The sequence below is a fragment of the Penicillium oxalicum genome, chromosome IV (assembly GCF_001723175.1).
Source record: "Penicillium oxalicum strain HP7-1 chromosome IV, whole genome shotgun sequence".
Taxonomy (NCBI): Eukaryota; Fungi; Ascomycota; class Eurotiomycetes; order Eurotiales; family Aspergillaceae; genus Penicillium; species Penicillium oxalicum.
Window position 1 is genome coordinate 761,262 of NC_064653.1, and position 14,381 is coordinate 775,642.

The 14,381-nt window shown below is 52.9% G+C and overlaps 5 protein-coding genes across 5 annotated transcripts; 1 reads left to right on the plus strand and 4 right to left on the minus strand.

Moving 5' to 3' along the window:
- Positions 1 to 1,469: 1,469 nt before the first annotated feature.
- Positions 1,470 to 2,754, minus strand: POX_d05050 (uncharacterized protein; the record flags this gene model as incomplete). Its single annotated transcript, XM_050113903.1, has 4 exons — positions 1,470 to 1,670; positions 1,733 to 1,914; positions 2,346 to 2,445; positions 2,578 to 2,754. 4 exons carry the CDS (start codon positions 2,752 to 2,754, stop codon positions 1,470 to 1,472), a joined length of 660 nt encoding a protein of 219 aa, XP_049968854.1.
- Positions 2,755 to 3,852: 1,098 nt separating this feature from the next.
- POX_d05051 (Fluoride export protein 1) lies at positions 3,853 to 5,982 on the plus strand (the record flags this gene model as incomplete). The annotated part of the gene is made up of 2 exons (XM_050113904.1): positions 3,853 to 5,127; positions 5,449 to 5,982. The coding sequence occupies 2 exons, from the start codon at positions 3,853 to 3,855 to the stop codon at positions 5,980 to 5,982; spliced, it is 1,809 nt and encodes a 602-aa protein (XP_049968855.1).
- Positions 5,983 to 8,278: 2,296 nt separating this feature from the next.
- Positions 8,279 to 8,596, minus strand: POX_d05053 (uncharacterized protein; the record flags this gene model as incomplete). Its single annotated transcript, XM_050113905.1, has 1 exon — positions 8,279 to 8,596. One exon carries the CDS (start codon positions 8,594 to 8,596, stop codon positions 8,279 to 8,281), a length of 318 nt encoding a protein of 105 aa, XP_049968856.1.
- Positions 8,597 to 9,861: 1,265 nt separating this feature from the next.
- On the minus strand, positions 9,862 to 10,157 carry POX_d05054 (uncharacterized protein; the record flags this gene model as incomplete). Its single annotated transcript, XM_050113906.1, has 2 exons — positions 9,862 to 10,064; positions 10,124 to 10,157. The coding sequence occupies 2 exons, from the start codon at positions 10,155 to 10,157 to the stop codon at positions 9,862 to 9,864; spliced, it is 237 nt and encodes a 78-aa protein (XP_049968857.1).
- A 1,439-nt stretch (positions 10,158 to 11,596) lies between these two features.
- On the minus strand, positions 11,597 to 13,396 carry POX_d05055 (uncharacterized protein; the record flags this gene model as incomplete). The annotated part of the gene is made up of 1 exon (XM_050113907.1): positions 11,597 to 13,396. The coding sequence occupies one exon, from the start codon at positions 13,394 to 13,396 to the stop codon at positions 11,597 to 11,599; it is 1,800 nt and encodes a 599-aa protein (XP_049968858.1).
- Between the last annotated feature and the right edge of the window lie 985 nt (positions 13,397 to 14,381).

The following is a 14,381-nucleotide window of genomic DNA, read 5'->3' on the forward strand; positions in this document are numbered from 1 at the left end:
TTCGGCTCTCGTTTCTGTCTTTGATTGGGTTTGCATCTGCGTGTTTACTCCTCTCCCTTCCTCACTTCTTCGTCCGGGGAGTTCGGTGTGGTCTTCACTTCTTGCACTTTCTCTATGGCTCTGCCCCTTTCGACACCTGGCTGGACCTGTGTGTTCGTCTCGCACTCGATGGAGTTACTCTGATCATCTTTGACTGCCTTGTGTGCTTTGCGATCAACCCTCTAGCCCCTAATACGTGCCCTCGTCCGCTTGTCCATTCGCCCATCCTTTTTTTGGCTTTTTTTTTTTCTTTGATGTCTTGATACCTTTTTCCGATCATCTTCTTCGAGTTTGGACATTTCTTTTGCGTGTGTCACGGGCCTTGTGTTCATTGCGTCTTTGGGGGTCTTTCTGTGTCCACTTCTACGCTGTTGGGCATGAAAGGGTTCGTCCTCGATTGCGCTTGAGCGCATGTCCTTGATAGTTTAATTGCATCTGCTCGTCCCGGCTCTCTGGCCCGGGTCTTGGTTTTTATTGACTCGTTACGCCTGTTATGTGTTTTTGAACTCCCCCGCCAACGCAATCTGCTTTGCCGTTTTCACGTTGACTGTGTTCCTGCTTCATGCCCTTGTTTGTGTCTTGCCCGTTGTCTCCTTTTTTTGTGGATGCTTGCTCCTCTTTGCTTTGATTTCGTCTTTTCTTCGCATTCGCGCTTCTCATCTGCCCTTGATTTCGCAGATGACGTTTCTTTTTTTTTTTTTCCTTTTTGGATCTTTGTGCTGTTGCCGAATTTCTGCGCGTGTTTCTCTCTGTACACTACGTAATCGATGAATACAAACCTCATATCTTGGCGGGATAAAAAATGGTTCTTTTTGTGCCGGATCGTCCTTTGGGAGGCAGTCTCGTCGGTCTTAGATGGTTTCATGATGCCACCCACACGTACGTGTGGTGCTTGGGCGTTGATTGGATTGCTCTGGGGTCTCTTGAACGTGTGGACGCCTTGACCCCCCGCCAATGGACTCCCCTCCATGCGTATACGATGAGGGCATCCATGTCACCAAATTTCCCCCCTCCAGAGCTATAAGCCATGGGTCTTCTCTCTCGCCTCGTATCCGTTGTATCGACTGATATGCATACGTCTACGATTCAGAAAGAGCAAATTCAAAAAAAAAAAAAAAAAAAAAAAAGGGGGGGGGGATCAAGAGCAAAGGTCATAGACTAGTACTTGAAATAGTAGAAACGAGATTCAATTTGATCTGTTATTTTCTTCTTTTCCTTCTTTCTCTTCTTTCTCTTTGGGCTTTCTCCATATTCGGTCACTTATTTGTCTCTATCCCATACTGGATGTCCAAAAAAAAAAAGAAAAGGGGGTGATTGACTTGGGTGACCCTTTTCTGCCCCAGGGGGACCTGCAACCTCATTACTACGACCTGCACCCAAGGGAGAACGATTTGATCATCTGAGACTTCAGTCGAATGTATTCATTCTATTCATTTGCCCAAAGCCACAAACAAGCGATCTCCAATATCGCCCAAGCCGGGGACGATCATTCCCTTCTCGTTCACGCGATCATCGACCGCCCCCACCCACACCTGGACCTGGTCCCAGCTCTCGGCCACCTTGCGCACGCCGTCGCGACTGCCCAGCAGACTGATCATGATCACGCGCTGGACGCCCCAGTCCCGGAGGGTCTGGATGGCGGCATCGGCGGTGGCGCCGGTGGCGATGACCGGGTCGAGCAGGACGGCGAGACGGGCGGCGGCGGTGTGTTGGCGGTGGGACCGAGGTCGAAGGCGGCGGCCGGGGAGGCTGGGGAGAGGGCGGATTTGGAGAAGGGGAGGTTGTTGTAGTATTCGACGGGCTGGAGGCCGACGGGTTCGCGGAAGAGGCCGAGGTGGTAGATGGGGACGGCGGTGGGGAGAAGGGCGTTGATTGCTAGATTTGGGGGTTTAGTGGAGAAGAGGGAAGAGGAAGCAGAACGGTCTGGTAGTCAGGGGCAGAGATGGGAGGAGGGGGAAAGATGAATGGAGAAGAATTCAAAAGCTCTCGTGGTTGGAGATGAAAGTATAGACTCGTAAGTCTCTCTAGTCTCCGATCTCTTGTGTCTCAATCCTGTGGAAGGGGAAGTTGGAGTGGAATCTCAGTCCGAAGTGCGGGGGGAAAGTGGAGATCATCGCGGGAGTGTGCTTGACAAAGTGGAGGCACGGAGCTCCCGAGTACAGACCAACAGAGCACCGGACAAAGAGGAGTGTACATGAAGAGGCAAATACAGATGCAGAAGACCAAAAGAGAGAAAAAAAGCAAGTAGACACGATCATGTCCTGTCCCGGACGAGAGGATTCAAAAAACAAAAAAAAAAAACTTACCATCAACCATGCCGAGTCCAGATCGCAAAATAGGAACGAGAGCCAGATCTACTGGATCGATCGTTGTCGTCTCATACTCGATGCCCAGCGGTGTGCGGTCCTACCATCGGAAATATCCACCCTTCTATGAGCGTCATGATTCACCAGAAGAGGGACATCGGGTCATGCAGGGCCACTGCTCAACTGCCTTTTCCATTGTTTGACCTCTCGGAGGAGGGATTCATAGACTTACCGTCCCCGTCTTCGTCAGGGCCAGTCCCTGCGCAAATGCCTCGACCCCAAGAATGGAAGAAATTTCCTCGACGAGGGCGCGGGTCTCGCGCGGGGTCGTGCTCTGAGACCGCAGCTGCGAGATCTTGGCTTGGAGACAGGGGTGGGTGGAGATGTGGACGTTGGAGGGAAGCGACATGATGAGGGAGATGAGAGTAGCAGGAAAAGGGTAAGAAGATTGGTCACCGGTCCAGTATACACGGGAATGGGATGGTAGAGGGTTCCACAGAAGTTGAGGTTGGACGCAGGAGGTGATGGGGTGGGGGAGGTGCTCAAAAGTCACGTCCACGGCGGTCTCGTCGTTGGAGAATTCCAAGTCACGTTGAAACTTTGCAGAGGCGGGGAGTGTCCAGCTAAATGAAGGGAGGAAGAGGGGAAGTTAGTCTCCTTTCGGGCAGCTTTGCTTGCGTGTCGAGTTGCGGAGGAGCGGACAGAAGCGGGCCTGCGGTGGATGGGGTTTCTTATCTGCCCGAGATCGAGAGGCGGAAGGTTGAACGCAGTTGTTCCGCCTGTGCTGAACTGGACTTATCTCATATACCGTTGGAGCGGTTGAGACGTTGAGACTTTGGACTCCGGCTCAGTGTCCAGTGTCTTTAGTTCACGGGGGTGCTGGGATTCCCATGATGCTCGATGCTCGGAGAATACCAGCAAGACCGCTCTACTGTCCACGCTCAATCATGGGCCTGACTCATCTCTCAATGCTTACGCTCTGGGAGCCAATAGAGATACACAGCCTGATGACTATGGTCGCTCTCAAGATAGGATCCAGACTGAGACGCGATACATTGAAAAGGCACTTCTCTGGCGGATCTCATCGAGGCGGACCAGACTCTTTGACAGGAACGAGCCACTCTCCGTTGTCCGGGTGCGCCATCAATTGAACATCCAGATGACACATCCACACGTATCCTGGGATATACTGGATACGATAGTGTGCTTCGTGGATCAATAAAGAATCAGGAATGATGAACAGACGAATTGATCCTCAACAGTCAGTCAGGTGGAAAGATCTCCATACAATCAGCCCCCTCGTCTTATCACCTTATCACCCTGTCACGTTCCTTATCACCCTCCTTATCAAATTCCTCGCGTCTTGGCGGGACCCACTCGTCCGACAATTGTGGATCCCTCCTCCCGGAGATCCGAAGTTGGCTGACCATCACGAGAATGTGTGGTTCACGATTTTCGTCTCGTTGTCTCACTCGTCTCGGGCTCGTTCGATTCGCGAACTCCATGGATGGCGTCCCTGGGAGAAAAACGGCCCCTGCATGGCTCCTCAGCATCTGCCGAGGACACTTCAGACCCTCAGTTGACCGAGACAAGAGCTCCGCAACCGGTGCCGCGCATCGCCTCGCAAAGGTCATCATGGGATGCTACTACACATGGACAACCTGGCCGTCCCTCGACCACCCAGGCCTCGCGCACGAGAGAAGAAGATGCCGACCCCGCATTGACCGAGATCATCGCCCCCCAACCCATCTCGAGGACGTCATCTCAACGGCAACAATGGTACGCCGGGGCTCCCGACTCGGCCAAGGAGTCCGCGCCGGCGCCAGCCCAATCGCTGTCGGCACGCGCCACTCAGCTCTATACGCTCTCCTACCTCATCTTCTTCTCCATCTTGGGGACTCTTGCGCGTCTGGGCCTACAGTCGCTCACTGTTTACGTGGGCGCTCCCGTCGTCACGGGGGTCCTCTGGGCCAATGTGACCGGTAGCTTGATCATGGGTTTTCTGATCGAAGATAAAAACCTCTTCCAGCAAGAATGGGGTAACCCTTCGTCCTCCTCGCCTTCTTCAGCGTCTCACAGATCCCGAACGGACCATGAAGCGGCTCAACGCGCCAAGTCCCACAAAGCCGTGAAAAAGACTATTCCTCTATACATTGGTCTCACCACCGGCTTTTGCGGCTGCTGTACCTCTTTCTCGAGCTTTTTGCGCGACGTGTTCCTGGCGCTGGCCAACGAGCTTCCGGATCCATCGCTACCCGCGGGCGTGGGCATCGCCCCACGCAATGGCGGGTATAGTCTCATGGCTCTGGTGGCGGTGATCCTGCTCACCGTGTCGTTGAGCCTGTCGGCACTGATCGTGGGCGCGCATCTCGCTGTGGGCTTGACCCGTGTCACCCCTACGATGCCCTTCACCTGGACTCGTCGGGTGGTGGACCGGGTGATGGTCCCGCTGGCCGGGGGGTGTTGGCTAGGTGCGGTGATCTTGGCCATCTGGCCGCCAGACCGACAGGGCGCGGATACGTGGCGGGGTCAGGCGGTGTTTGCCGTGGTGTTTGCACCGATAGGCTGTCTGGGTCGATTCTACGTGTCCCAGTGGTTGAATGGTCGGGTCCCGTGGTTTCCCTTGGGGACATTTACAGTGAACATGCTCGGGGTGGCGGTGGAAGGGCTCTGCTACGATCTGCAACATGTTTCCGGGCTGGGCGCGGTGGTGCCGGCGGCGATGACGGGGTGTCAGGTGTTGCAGGGGGTGATGGATGGATTCTGTGGGAGTCTGACGACGGTGAGTACATGGGTCGCCGAGTTGAATGGAGTGAGGCGGCGGAGACATGCGTATGTGTATGGAACGGTCAGCGTCGGGGTGGGATTGGGATTGTTGGTGGTGATTATGGGGAGTCTGTTGTGGACGAGAGGCTTTGCTGAACCAATCTGTGGGTGAAGGAGAGGGCGAGAGAGAGATTACTCTATTTCTCTTTCCAAGATTGGACTCTGTATTCAACCTTCCACTCTGGCTGGGCTGCAACTGTACATTCCCTTGCGATCGTCAGGTTTTACTTTGATATTCTAGAACCCGCCGAGCGCGTGGACAAACAAGAACCTTTAGCGACCAGGGATCATCTACCAGAATCGTCCGATCATCACAAAAGATCTTCTCTCCCCCAAGGCCCATCACCTTCCACTCCCACACCCGACCCCTGCGGAACCCGATACAATCCCCTCGTCTCCAGTCCAACTCGCCGTCCCAAACCTCCTCCTGCTCCCGAAAGGACCTCTGGCTCTCGCACCGCACGGTTCTTCAAAGCTTTCCGACGAGCCAGATCTTCAGCGTGATTGCGAGCTTGAATTCCTAAAAGTATCATCAGACGTGCATCAAAAACGAAAAGAAATCCACTTACGACGCCAAATCACCGAATACATCGCCATCGTCATCAGACAGGCTCCGACAAAGGCGATCATGATCCCAATCTCCCGGCCCACGGAGGGCAAGACGATAGGATCGGGATATCGAGTCATGCTGGAGAATGATGGCGCTGTGCTTTCTTGCCCGATATGTGGTACTCCGATCAACAAGGAGAAGATGAATGATAGAGTAGGAGATACTATAACATATATCCTCAGTTACTCCCGTCTTTGGTAAACTCAATAGTCAGTAGCTGAAGGAGCTAGAAAGCATACATACTTCAAGTCCTCAAATCCACACGACGCAGCGAAAAAAAAAAGACCCAGCAGATGATCAAAGTGGAGGATGTGAGGATGTTCCTTTTCCACGAGTATATGAACCAAGGTTGGGATCAGGAAGCAAAAACGGTCGGAGGACCTGGACGAGTGAAATCAAGTCTGAAATGAACGAAGCTGGAACGAGAACAATTTCAGAATAATTGACTGTAAAGAATGACTGATGGAGGATGGAAAAAAAGAATTGTCCGATAAATTCAGGTCCCAAGTGAGAGGGGGGCCCTTCGTTTTTTTTTTTCTTTTAGCTGCTGGGAATGCGTCAACATGTGAATGTGAATGTGAATGTATTCCCTCCCCCCAAGATTTGAAGATTCCTTTCGTTCTATTTAGCCCGCGCCCCCGAGAGGAGGAGAGAAAGAGAGAGAGAGAGAGAGAGAGAGGGGTGGTCAGATGATCTGCGCTTGCGCCCCGGTGACGATGCAGTGGGAAGTTTGGATTCCCAGGTCTCTTACTGATTGTACTCGAGGTACTGCCCTTTCTTTTTCCTTTTCACAGTATGAGGTGCTAGAATGACCTAGGGAGATAAATTAAGACTCTAGAAGACTAAGATGAATTCAGGACAGAACTGAGGAGAGGTTGATACTCGACTGTAACACACACACAGAAAGAGAGAGAGAAAAGACACTCACCTGTAGTACCCAGTCATTCGTCATTTCTACTACCATTGACAGAGTACCATCAAGTATACAAGTACAAAAGTACATACTAGTAAGTCACTACTAGTACGCCCCCCCCCCCATAATGTCCCTCGAGACGAAACGAGACGAGCAAACCTCCCCTCCATCATCAAAAGCCCGAGAGACACCTTCTCGCCTCTTATTTTTGATGTTTGACAAGAAAATGACCGGTTTGACCTCCCTCCCGATCTCGAGGCTCATGAGCTAGATATTCAAATCTCGACAATCAATTCCCATCATCGAGTATTCACCTCGCCGGCAAGTTCCAATCTGTTTCAGAGCCCAGGCAGCGACGGTGCGCGGTCCATGTCAGTTCGACACAAATCACACATCTGGACGGGGGACTGGATCAAATGGGATCGTCAGTCTGGTTGTCAATGGGCCCGACGGGCGACTACTTCTGCTACTACTACAAGTACTAGTAGTACCTGACTATCGACGATTAACTGATCAAGTTCCTCACGATCGACTACTATGATCGTCCTACCCAAGACCCAACGGCCAATCCGATGACCAGCTGGGGCTGGAGACGGGAGACGGAAGATCCAGACCGGGTCTAGCCTCCCGCTTTCGACCTCTGTTTTTGTTTGTTTTTCCATATCAGGTCGTGTCCAAGGAGAGAGACGTTATGCGGAGACAAGAGTCAGAGTGTCACGAACAAAAGGATTCCCTCATTCCTCTGGTATATACATTCATTAAGTCCATTTACTCGAGTCCATGGCGCAGGAGAGGAGCCCTGCGCATCATGGGCCCATCAATCAGTGTCTATATCAACAAGAAAAACAAGTCCCCCCCCCCCCCGCCGCGGGCAAGAGGAACGAAGAGAGCAAACATCAAAGAAGCAGTAGGTATCATGTACAAGCCATCTCCCCAGCGATCTCAGCCGATGATCCGAATCGTGCGCGAGAGAACGACGATCACGTAGACGTGATCGAACCGGTGAGCGAGACCCCGCGGAAGAGACAGGTGCGTGTGAAGAGATAAAACGCATGGTCCGACTGTGTCCTGGGCTCGGTAGCCCGCGGGAGACCAAGTCGAGGATGCAAGGGCGACTAAATGTCCAAAAAGACAGAGAAAGAAAAAGAAAGAAAAAAAAAAAGCCCGGACAGGATGATCCACAATCATCCCGCAGCAAGAGAAAAAAAAAGATGTCGCTGAATTTCGCCAAAGATGCAGCCGTAGAAGAGGATTGAGAGATGAGGGGTAAGTGAAAAAAAAAAAGGGGGGGGGCGAGAGAGAAGAAGGGAAGAGAGGCGGGCGAGGCCGTAGAGTGTCCCTCGTCCGGGACCGGCACAATCACCCGCCCTGCAGCGACCGGTTGAATCAAGGTCGACGGTGAAGAAAATGAAGAGAGTCGGATCAAAGAGGGAGATGTTCGGAGAGCGCGTGTATCACATATCGTGTCAAAGTCGGAAAGGCTCCAGGGCTGGAGGAAGAAGGTCGAATGCGGATTAAAAAGAGGAAGGGGGAGACCAGAAGAAATTGCAGACGGGCCGAAGGGTGGCTTCATCAAGTCCGCACTTAACCCAGCATGACCGCAGCCAGCGCTGTGCAAGTCAGACCGATGGCCATGCCGATCCATGGAGTTTGGCCGAGAGAACCCTCACTGCGCGCCTGGAGGACATTGCGCGCGGCGCGCTTGTTCGACGGCGCTCTCTGCTTGGTGTGTACCGACGGGTCGGGCAGGTGATCCTTGTAGGACTCTGGTATCGTGGCAAACGGCGCACGCCGAACGAGCGAGTCGGTGTGGTGGACGAGGCTCGGGGTTTCAGGCGAGAGAGGTTCGGCCAGGACCGCGGCGGGCGCCAGGACGGCCAGGAAGATGCTGGAGGGTTTCATCGGGACGAGTTCTCGAGACGTGGATCGCCGGGGCCGCTGAGAGGACCACGCAAGAGGTGGAAGGGCGATGTGGAAGAAGGAACAGGTGGAATCTGATGCTCTTGAAACTTGAGAAGCTTCACAGAGGGGTGAAGAGGCCGTTATGTTTGCGCGAAACAAGCAATGCCAAGGAGGTGCGGGTCGGAGAAAGCAATGTCCAGCGGTGGCAGTTGGCAAGGCAACGAACAGAGAGCAATCGATCACGACGAGACCTCGATGGTGCGAACGTATCCAGGCCGCCTGCAAGGAACGAGAAATGGAAGAAGTGAGAAGAGAGGGGGGCAGTTCAGAAAGTAGAAGAACCAGAAGCACAATTGAGGCAGGGGGGGAAGAAGACGCCGCACAGGTGGACTTTGGTGGAGGTGTTGTGATGGGGGCGGAGGAGGCTGGTCCACGCAGGGGAAGCACGCCGAAAAAAAAAAAAAAAAAAAATAGGAACCAACCAGAAAAGGAGGGTCTTTGAACCTCGCTGGACAAATCAATTTGCAAAGACGCCAATAGAACAGGGAAAAGAAAAAAAGGTAAAAGAAAGGTCAACACCTCAGGAGTCCATCCGGGGGTCTAGATGACCATGAAAAAAATGAGTTTGATGGACTCTCAATCCAGACTGGTCGAGAGGCACACAATCACCAGGGGTTCCTTATCCGTTGACCATTCTGGTGTATTGTCATGTATGACTGTATACAGTGCAATACACAATACCGATTGACGGAAAGATGATTAGCGAATTGGCGACTGGACGTGGGAATCCACTTCCGTTGACGAAGTGGTCATCTTGGCCATGGTCGCCAAGGCTACCGTCCTATTATGGAGGTTCTGATTGGTGCTGAGCACTAGGGCCTGACAGATGGGGCTATGTGGAGCCCTCGACTGGATGGAGTCTTATGGGCTCAAATCGCGGTTGATGCGGGCGTACGCGTACACTGGTGGCAGAACTCAATGATACTGTAGGTGATACGATTTCAAGGAAGTGAGCAAGAAGATCAGGGCTTCGGGCGACTCCATAATTCATGGAGGTCAGTGCTGTACTGTACTGATAATCGGACTATACAATACTGAATGTACCATACTGTACTATCCTGTAAGCTGTCTTTTCTCACACAGACGTGGTCCCCCCCCCCCTGAGTGGGGGTTTTCATCAGCACAACCACGGCTCTCTGGCAACTTTCGCGCATCAACGGTGGAAAGGTTAAAAAACACAAATTTAAAGGGGGAAGAAGCGGAACTCAGGAGCGGTCATTTCCGTCTCTCTCTTCGTTTTGGGAATTCGCGCCCGAGCCACTCAAGCCAAGTCCCAAGTCCGTGAGCTCGTCACGAAGATCAAGGACCCCAAGATTGTCGAATCGCCATTTCCATGAACTAGAGGAAATGAAGACAACGCGGAACTCATCATGTCCATTGTCCCAAATCATGAGGCCCTGAATGACCCCTATGTTGAATGTGTAGTCAATGCGAGGCCTCCAGTACACACTGGCTCACCGTACTTACGATGGTAATGGAATTTCCTCACTATGCTCGTCATGTTTAGGGGTTCAACGTGTCCGCTCCAAAGATCTGGACACCGATAGTCTCGTCCTCCCCCCCTGCCATGTGGAGAAGATTGCCTCTTCACAGTCAGACTCGCCAGTTCACTTGGCTTCCTACAAAGAAGGACCACAGTCCTCAACGGTCATCCTCGACCAAGTACCGTACCGGAGTGTCCTTCTCACCACCAGCGCCAATCAGCCAAGCCAAACGCGAGGGGCGCGAGCTGCTCCTTTTTCACATTTGACGATCTCGACAGGCCGAAGGGGGACTCACGTCTCTCTCTCTCTCTCTCTCTCTCTCTCTCTCTCTCGTAAGATCCATTCGCGATGGTCAATTCTCACGACTCACTAGTGTTGCGGTGCGCATCCACCACACTGGTTTAATCTAATTAACCTTGTAGTCTCTCGGGTCTCGCCCACTTTCGACACCAGGGAAATCTATCCCGACGAGTCGATAGTACCGTACTGTACCGTGAACGCAATGAAATACAGTCTCTTAACTGTATATAACCATACACCAGACGGTGTGTAACGGTGTACTGTACACCGAGAAGATAGAAACTGGAAATCCCGAAGCCCATCAACAAGCCCCGACGTAATGATCATCACGAGGCTGACAGGAACGGGGGCCCTCCAGGGGCGGGTTGCATCATCGTGGATCATCGTCGCGGCATCCCGAGATTGATGGATTGATGTGCAGTGTACCCTTCCATTCTGGGAACGCACGGGAAAAGACGAGAGACGACCAAACTACTCGTTGGAAGGGACACTAATGCATCTTGGCAGCCCAGCTCTTCCGGTCCCGCAGGTCAGTATGAAGACAAGCTTTCAGGAGTGCTACAGTACTTTTCAAGATATCGGTACCTTGAATCGTGGATGGTTTGATCTGGAACTGTGACTCGCTAGCTCATGTTGTGGATTGTGTATTTTGCCCTCGTCTGGTCGATACCTCGCTGTCATGTGCTCGGTGGCTAAAGTCGAGAGCTTACGATTGTGATTGTGCGACAGTATGGAGGTACGTATGGTGCCGCCTGAAGCAGTATATCGTACTACTAGGTCACTAGTACTACTAGTTGGAGCTAGTTACTAAGGTATCATGTATCAAAGTACATTGGGAATACTCGAGTGATAGGCATCACGTTGCATGCATATTGATCGAGACCGGCTGCCCGAGCTCGCATCTACTTACCCCTCCAGATGGAAGCCCAGGCCAAAAACTCGTCACATCGTTCCTCAAGCCCTGCTTTACTCAAAGACACAAAAACCGCAGAGAGACAGATGGATAAACGGCGACTTATTAGAATACCAATAGCAAAAGAAGTTTTGTTTTCAAAGAAAAAATAGGTTCTTTCGTGATACTATTCAAAATGGGATGAAGCAACGGTGTAGATATCCCTTGGTGGAATGCGAGAGGGGACGCATCGGTCATGCCCTCTCACAAGATATCGTCCCAATTGGGCATGACTGTAAACTTGCCGCAAAGCTGACCCATGGACCAGACCCGATTTTCACTATCATCCCGGGGAGGAGCCCCATCCTCTTCTTCTGGTGGACGAGATACAATCACCGCCTCCTGCACAAAGTCCACGGTGGTGGCACGGTCAAGATCGAAACTGATGCCGCCCCAATTGAGCGTGACCCGCCCCGACTGGTGCACATTCAGTTTACCAACCCGACCTGCGGGAAGGGCCCATTCCGTGGCAGCGGTGATGACCTTGGGAACATCAGAGGCACCATCCTCCACGACCTGAACTTCCTCGCCTTCCGTCTTCACGGCCGGCTCCGTGGGCTGCTCAGCCCGCTCCGGTTGTGTTGGAGCCGCACTCGTCGATGGATGCGGCGAAGTGGTGTGGGAGATGGTGAGGTTGGGGGTCATCGGAGGGAATTGCATGAGGAACAATTGGCCCACCAGAGCCTGGTTGGTGGTATTATCTTCGGTGTCATCGTCGGCCTCTTCGTCGTCTCCGTCTTGAGTTTCCGTAGATGGCTCCACGGCAGGCTCGCCTTCGGCAGCAGATGGCTCGGCGGCAGTGGATGTCGGTTCTGTAGATTTGACGATCTCTTCATAGTACAACAGATTGCGGACGTGATTCAGATCTTCCAAGTGGCGATCATACTCGTCAATTTCTTCTTTCGTGCGAAGTAGCTCTCTGGGGTCCCTGCGGACCTCGACGGGTTTCTGGGCTGCAATGGGTTCGGGCTCGGTTTCGGATTGGGCTGGGTCGGGCGTTGACAGTTCGCGAGGGCTCGACACCTTTCGGCGAACTCGGACTCTTTGGGTAGGTAGGAAGCCATCGTCATCATGCGGCACATCGGCCATGAGCGTGTCAGCATCGTCCGTGGGCTCGGCCTTCACTCGCGGTTCGTCCACTGGCGGCGGCGGCGCTGCAGCAGGCTCGGCCTCCTTGGCCTTGGCCTCTGCGACCTTGGCCGCTTCCAGCTTTTGACGAGCCTCATCGGTCTTGGCTGTGCTGGATTCCATATTCACGCTGATCACACGTTCCTCATGCTGCAGGCGAGTCACCCGCACAGGTCGCAATCCCTCGCGGGTGCGCATGGGAATCTTGCCCTTGATCTGTTTCGTGTCCGTCTCGTCTTCATCATCGCTCTCCAGCCCAATCTGGTCAATGCTGATGCGCAGGCCCTCTTCGTCGTCTTCTTCTGAATCGTAGTCCATGCCACTTCCACCACTGATTCCAGACCGGAATCGACTTCGCGCACCACCGCCAAAACCACCACCTCCCCCTGCCCCATAACCTCCAAAGCCGCCGCCACGACCCCGTCGTGCGCCTCCAATGCCAGACCCAAAGGGTCCATTCGCACCCATCCCCATCGGTCCGCCCCGGCCACGGAAGGCACCCCGTCCACCACGGCTTCCTCGTCCTCGTTGAATGGCCGCGGCTTCGCGGAGTCGCTCGTTTAATCGTTCTTGCTCGCGTTTCTCAATCGCGTCACGCTCTTCTTTGCTTCGACGTACGACCGCCTTGGGCTTGTATTTCATCACAGGCTTGGCCTGCTCGCCGCCAAGGGCAGTAGGTGGTCGATTCGCCGGAGGAATGCTTCCGGAAGGTTTGCGGTTCTTGAGTGATTGTAGGCGCTGAACCGGACGACCAGCGGGACCGGGCGTCGTGCTTGGGGTTGATGTACCGGAGTCGGTGCCATTTTGAGGGGTTGAGGCAGTCGCGTTTGCTGTACTTGCGGGGGCTGCGCGGCGAGCGCTTGCCTTGGGAGGCATGTTTGCTTCAAGCTGCGACGGCAAGACGCCGTTGGCGTCCTGCTTGATTGGATGAAAAGATGTTTCAGGCGAAAGACGCCCACTGACTTTGACACTGATGTATAAACTTTTGTGCAGCTTTGGCCCCGAGTCCCTCAAATCAGCACACTCCAGCCAAAACACCCGAAGCAAGTTTGGCAATGTCGATATCAATGTCTTTTCTAAGACTACCCCCCAAAAAAAATCTGGATGCGATTCTCTCTCTTCCGCGTCGAAAATGCAGCGGGGCGATTTGCTACCATACACCGCCTTCGAGCACTTATCGGCGGCAGAGCATCTATCGATTGAGGCTTTTGATTGGCGAACAGGGCTCGGTGACTCCACGTGATCTCGCCGTATGCATTATCGGTCAATTGCGACCTGACTTCGAGGCAACAGTCAGGCAGACTGAGGGGTCCCTCGTTCGGCTTCTGGGTGAGTTACATTATTTCGATACTTTCGATTGACATTTTCCGAACAAGGAGGAGGTTGTGTGGCTAAGATGAAATTTTGTGGTTCAATTCGACCCCGTGTCACGGTTGCACAAGACCTGAGGAAGTATATAAATCTCGGGTAGCACCAGGTACTCCTCCAGTCAGGTGCAATCTTAGTCCCAAACCCAGTCCTAGATACCTTCCAAGTTATCCGTGTCTCCTATTAGGTACAAATACCTGGTACATCCAACATGTAGTATGCGCACACTCATTTGAACCAAATGCCTACATAAATCTAGAAAATGTTCATGATCTAGCTACCTGATCAAACACCAAGCAGTGACCTCGGGAGACACTGGGCGAAAAGATGATTCAGTATGAAGAACTCTAATTTCAATGACTTCTGAAGGAGTGTTTTAAAGTGACAAGAATAGACTCGATAGATAGTAAGCTGGAAACACAGACGCCGAAATAGCGGAGGCACACAGAATAATAAATTGAGCCGCTGTACGTCGTGAAAACGGAACCGAGAA